The 6030-nt window shown below is 45.6% G+C and overlaps 1 protein-coding gene across 5 annotated transcripts in view; it reads left to right on the top strand.

Annotated features, from left to right (window-relative positions):
- pcbp4 (poly(rC) binding protein 4) overlaps window positions 1-6030 on the top strand; it is a 42590-nt gene that overhangs the window by 23524 nt on the left and 13036 nt on the right. For all 5 annotated transcript variants that reach the window (XM_037975267.1, XM_017440712.2, XM_017440711.2 and 2 more), the window contains exons 7-11: window positions 2036-2110; window positions 3329-3400; window positions 3819-3860; window positions 4056-4134; window positions 4857-4909. In XM_037975267.1, the coding sequence (XP_037831195.1) occupies window positions 2036-2110; window positions 3329-3400; window positions 3819-3860; window positions 4056-4134; window positions 4857-4909 (321 nt within the window). The remainder of the gene's footprint in view (window positions 1-2035; window positions 2111-3328; window positions 3401-3818; window positions 3861-4055; window positions 4135-4856; window positions 4910-6030) is intronic.

The following is a 6030-nucleotide window of genomic DNA, read 5'->3' on the forward strand; positions in this document are numbered from 1 at the left end:
GACTGCAGAGTCAGCTGCAGGGTCGGCTGCAGGGTCAACAGCAGGGTCGGCTGCAGGGTCAGCTGCAGGTTCGGCTGAGAGTCTGCGCTCTTTCAGGTCCATGTCACATCCTCATTAGCGATCTTAAATTTTCAGTCCTTACTCTTCGGCTGTTTGTGGTACTCTGAACAGCAGCTTCATCCGTTTTTTCACTAATTGCTCAACAAGTTTTTGCAGGTTTCGGCTGTTTTTCCATCTCACCTTTCTAACGTGAAGCAGCTTCACTCTGCCGTTGTTCACCTCTCCCAACAAGCTCCAGCACAGAAACAGTGAAATCTATAATTCATGGCTGAGCTGTAATTATCGTTGGGATGAGCCTCATCGTGCAGATCGGACGATGAAGCGGTGAAATCAAAGCCGCTCGCAGCTCATTCGTATTCAGAACATCAGGATCTGCGACAGAACGGAGGAGAGAAAGATGATCTGAGCTGAACTTTGAATCGTTGCTGCAGTTTGTTTTATCTGATTCTTCTCTGATTGTTGTCTTCCTGCTTTAATCCCAGAGGATCTGAAAGCATCAAACGTCCTCAGTCAGATGAGACTGGTTTTTATAACAAACCCGTCTGTTCTCTGCATGAATGCATATCGCCCGCCGCCCTCCACGCCCGGACAGTCAGTCAGTTTGAAGCATTTTTGTGTTTGATTGATTAGCTGCGGCGGCCATCTTTGACTCCAACAGCTCATCTGTTGATCTGATGATCACTTTTATGAAGATTTGTCCAGTGGTTCATGGGATATTTTACTAACAGAAGCAGTTGGACGATGACACCCTGAGGGAACGACTCCGTGGGGTTCAGGTTTATTTGTTTCTGCTGAGTCGAATAATCATCTGCTCAGCTGGGAAATACAAACCAAACAAAGATAACAACTGATTATTAAACATTAAAATGATAAAAAGGAATAATGACACAAAGATAAATGATTACAGTTTAAAATAGGAAATTTCCTGTATTAATTTAATTTGTTGAGGCATTAATTTTTACTTCTGTGAGGTCAGAAGTTATTCAGGTTGATGAATCCGGTGTTTCGCTGCGAAGGAGAAGCAGAAACACGAAGAACAAACGTTTGGTTTCTGACTGCAGGGCGAGGCGACGCAACACCAGGGAAATGAAATCATGTTGCTGGAAACTCTTTCATGTTCGCCGGTTTCTGATGAAACCCGACGAACACAGCTGACGATCATCTGAGCCGCAGACAAATTCTACGAGAAAATAACAGATTATTCATTTCAACAGTTGGACAATAAAAATAATAATAATAATCCATAAAACTGAGCTCCGTTTCTGGACAAAATAAAACTGATCAAGCCTCCTTCTAACTGTCCTGCCATGACCTTTGACCTTTAACCTGCTAACTGAGGCCTGTAGATTCTGAGCTCATTTCTCTGAGCACTGCACAGTCTGACCTTCGGGGTGACCTTGTTCTGAAGATCAGCAGCTGCCTGAATAACCTTCCTGTGAATAACCTTCCTCTCTGTAGAACCATGGACTCTAAATGACCTTTGACCCTTCCCAGGTTGATTCTCTGAGGTTAACTCACACCTGGAGCTCCGGAGCAGCAGAACCTCAGCAGAACCTGGTCCTGAGGCTGGAACCAGATTTAACTTTCAGTTTCTGTTGGAACCTGTGGATGTTTCTGTTCACCTGAGGTCAGATCAGAATCGTTCAGAACCCGATAAAAACCAGCTTCGTTAGTAACCCCGGAGCTTTAATATGGGGAACTTTGGTTCTTGTGTGATACTTTTAAAAACAAACCCGCCTCCCGGAGCAGGAATATTTGCCTCTCAGGCCTTCGGTCTGTTGGTGACAGCGCCTCCTGGTTGTTTCCTGACATTAACAGGAAAGAAAACTGAAATTTAACAGTTTTGTGTTTTATTTTAGTTCTTTATCAATAAATTGGACTTGACTTGAATAATCCTGTTGGTGTAAATAAACTACAGATGTTTTTTGACTAGTCTTCCACTCGGTTCTCCTTCTTTCCTCCCATCTGTCCGTAGTCTCCACCAAAGGGAGCGACCATCCCGTACCGGCCCAGTCCGAGCCCGGGAACCGTGCTGCTGGCAGGAAACCAGGTGAGCTCCTCAGCAGGAAGTCATGTGACGTCCTCAACGCCTCAACAAAGCAGGGGAGGGGCGACCAGATCGAACACGGAGAGTCAAAACGTTTGTTGTTAGAGACGGAGAACTGCTTTTAGAACTGAGGCTGAAAACTCAAACCCTGCAGAGAAAACATGGAAGAAGATGAGCACAAACAGAGTTATTGACAGGAAGGAGGAGGAGGAGTGGGCTGTTCAGATGAGAGGATGAAGGATCAGATGAATGAGTGAGTTTTCCAGTTTTCCTGTTGGACTCAAACCTCCAGCTGCTTTAATCCAAGTTAACTTTAACTTAAATGTTGCTGCTGCAGCTCCTGGATCCTGAAACTCAAAACCAAGTCAGCTGGAGGCGTTTCCTATTTATCAGCTTTTATTTGTTGCCTCCATTTGCATGAACTCCTAATTTTGTTGGAAGGTTATTATTTCTTGTAGAGAGAAAATAAGTTTTTATTTTTAGTAAAACCCCACATTTAGCTGAAGTTTTTGTTCAGAAATCAGAGGATAAACCTGGTTTGGTTCCTGGCTGCTGATCTGAGACCAGCTGACATCTTTAAGCTTTTCTGAGGCTGGAGGCGCCGCTGCCGCTGCTGCCGCGGCTCTGGCCCGCCGGCGGCGTTTCTGCAGAAAAACAAACGTGTCTTTGTTGTGTTTCTGCGGCGGGGGGGGTTAATGGCTGCTAACGGATCCACATCCTGTTTTCCTCGGAGCGCAGCTCACCGTCAACATTCATCCTTCAGGGTTGGTTCCAAAGAGACGAATGAAAGCAGGAATATCCTAAAAACATCCATTTGTGTAACTCTAACTCCGTCCAGCAGAGAACCGTCACTAAAGCTTCTGTTTTTATGTTGGAGTCTGATCACGAGCTGCTGCTGGTTAGACTAGTTAGACTAGTTAGTTAGTTCAATCAGTAAACTTTTAAATCCTCCTTATTTTAGCAGAAATATGAAAACATTTACTGGAAGGAATAATTAAGGAAATATTTGTTGTATTTAAATGTATTAGTTGAATAAATAAATACTAATTAGCATGAACATCATCTCTTCTGTCTAAAGTTTATTTAATGAAGTTTTGAATAATTCTAATTGAAATAAGAATTGATCTAACTTTAGTTGTTACATGAAGGTCACTTTAACTCAGATTTGAAGGAGAACCAGAAGCAGATTGGTTCTGAGGATGACCGTGTTTACCTGTGCAGGTGTTCGAGGCGTCAGACTTCAGCTCCCACCCCCTGTTCTCCGTGGCCCAGGGAGGAGTGGACCTGCAGCAGGTGAGCTCACCTGTCCGGAGGAGGCCGCGTTCGCTTCTCAAGCTGCTGATTGGATGAGAGAATCAGGTTTTAACAGATTCAACTGAAGCGATAATTATAAAAAGTTTTCATTTGGTTCTGATGTTGGATGGATGTTAGACTCCTTCCCTTCATGTGTTTTTTCTTGTTAGTTAGTTAAAGGTTTCACATTCCTCTCCTTTCAGGCCAGATGTGCCAGATGTGATGTTAAACCTGATTTCCTGCAGAATTAACTGATCCAGTTAAACAAGCTGCAGCTGCCTTTTTAAACTTAACTCGTTTTGTCTCATTGTTCTGCTGAGGGACATTTTTTTTTAAGATTTGACTGAAAACTTTAAACGGAAACTCCGTAGAAGGAGTGAATATAAAAGCATTTCCTGTTTGTGTCCTTCTGTTTCAGACGTACGCAGTCCAGAGTCACTACGGCATTCCACATTCAGAGGTAAACCTGCAGAGAGAGCAGAACAAACCCGAGTGTGTTCAGATCACCTGAATGATGAAGAGTTAAAACCCAGCAGAACCCAGATCAGCGAGAAGCTGCTTCAGTTTCCTCCCCCGGCCCTCAGGAACCTGCAGTTTGTTGTTGTTTGTTGCTGTTTGTTGCTGTTTGTTGCTGACTTCTCTGTCTGTCCATCAGTTGGCGAAGCTTCACCAGCTGTCCATGCAACAGCAGGGCCTGGCCTCCATCAGCCAGTCGGCCACGCAGGTTCTGCCCGGTGCGTCTGCCTGTCTTCACCTTTGACTTGATGCAGAAACGTTTCCTGACTGTTTCAGGAGGAGCCCCTGAACCACAGGGCCGCTCTCCTGCAGGTTCCTGCTCCTGGAGAACCTGATGGTTTGATGAGGAGGTGATTAAACTGTTTGAATCAGGTGTGCTGGAGCAGAAACACCTAAACCTTCCAGGACAGCCGAGCCTTGAGGCCTGGAGTCTGACCCCTCTGCCCTGAACGGTATTTTTCAAAACCTGGTTCCAAACTGGGAAGATCCTCTAAACTGTTCTCATGAGGACGTCCTGAGCAGGATCCTGACCTCTATCCTGACCTCTATCCTGACCTCTATCCTGACCTCTATCCTGACCTCTATCCTGACCTCTATCTTGACCTGAGACAGACCTGCAGATAAAAACCCAACAGGAGGAAACAGACGAGTTTTAACAGAAAGATTTACTCTGAAACTGTGGAAAACTCCGGTCCATCCCTCAGAGGATCCGTGGGTCCACACCAGACCGTAGCTCATCTGTAAACTTCAGTTGGGTTTTGTCTGGTCAGTTGGCTGTGGCAGCCATCTTGGTCTTTTCAGCGTCTGACCTGTTAAAACCTGAGTTTCCTCCTTCGTGCAGCTGATTGGTTTTAATTGGCCGGATCAGGTTGGACTTTTTGGCTTCCTGTTTGTGGTTTTCATTCAGTCCCAATGATCCGTCTCTTTCCTGTCCCTGCAGGTGTGGAAGCCAGTTCTCAAACCACGTCTCAGGAGCTCCTCATTCCAAATGATGTGAGTAAAATAATCTGTTTCAGAAACACTGAGGTCTCCCGTCAAACGGAGCGCTCGTCTCTGAAGCTCACTTCAGTGTCCCGCTCGAGGACAGCTGACGTCTGATGGACACGTTGGCTGCTGAGAGGTCAAAGCTGTGACCTTTCGTCCATGTGAGAGCTTCTGACAGCATGTCCCCGTCCGTGTCCTCCTCTGTCTCCAGTCCTCCTCCCTGGAACATCCATATTCAACACCCTTTGTCTTCTATGTCCACTGTCCCTCTTTGGAACATGTCCAACCCATCTCAGCCTCTCCAAACCTGAGCTGTCCCTCTAATCCTGCTCCTCCTCCTGTCTTTTTGTCTCCAAACTGTCCATCACCGCAGGTTCACAGCTTCAGTGTAAGGCTCACTGGGCTGCAGCTGTTGGCACTAAATTCAAAGAAAATGCATCAATTTTCCCTCCGACTGGAAACATCCGACATGTTTTCTGACATTAGTGCAAAGTTCTTTCAGATTAATCTCCAAGTGTCTCAATCTGATCCCAGATTATTCTCCTTTTTGTCTCCGACCTGTCAGTTTCACACTCAGAAACTAAACAGAGACGGAGACTACTTTAAAAATCAAACCTGTTCCTGTGAAGAGAGAAGAAAGAAAGTTGTGAGTGAGGTCCTGATTTAATACGCCGTCACATCAGATCAGCAACAGCTTCGTACTGGCTGCAGAGGGACAATATCAGTCATGAATTCACTCCCAATGAAGACGTTTGTCTTTAAAGGAGACATGGATTAAATGTTTGGTTCAGATGTCCTCGCTGTGACGGGATAATAAACACCTCAGCAGTGGCCTCGTCCTTTCAGTCAGAATTCAAGGTTTCCTCTCATCTTCATCTGGTTAAAAACTACAAACATGGAGAATGTGTGGAAATTCCCTCGGATGCAGCCTGACAATAACTCAGAGTAAAGAGGGTCTGAGAGTCCGTGCACGAGAGTGAGACACATCTGAGAGTCCGTGCACGAGTGTGAGATACGTCTGAGAGTCCGTGCACGAGAGTGTGAGATACGTCTGAGAGTCCGTGCACGAGAGTGAGACACATCTGAGAGTCCGTGCACGAGTGTGAGATACGTCTGAGAGTCCGTGCACG

This window comes from Kryptolebias marmoratus, linkage group LG4 (genome assembly GCF_001649575.2).
Source record: "Kryptolebias marmoratus isolate JLee-2015 linkage group LG4, ASM164957v2, whole genome shotgun sequence".
NCBI classification, from domain to species: domain Eukaryota; kingdom Metazoa; phylum Chordata; class Actinopteri; order Cyprinodontiformes; family Rivulidae; genus Kryptolebias; species Kryptolebias marmoratus.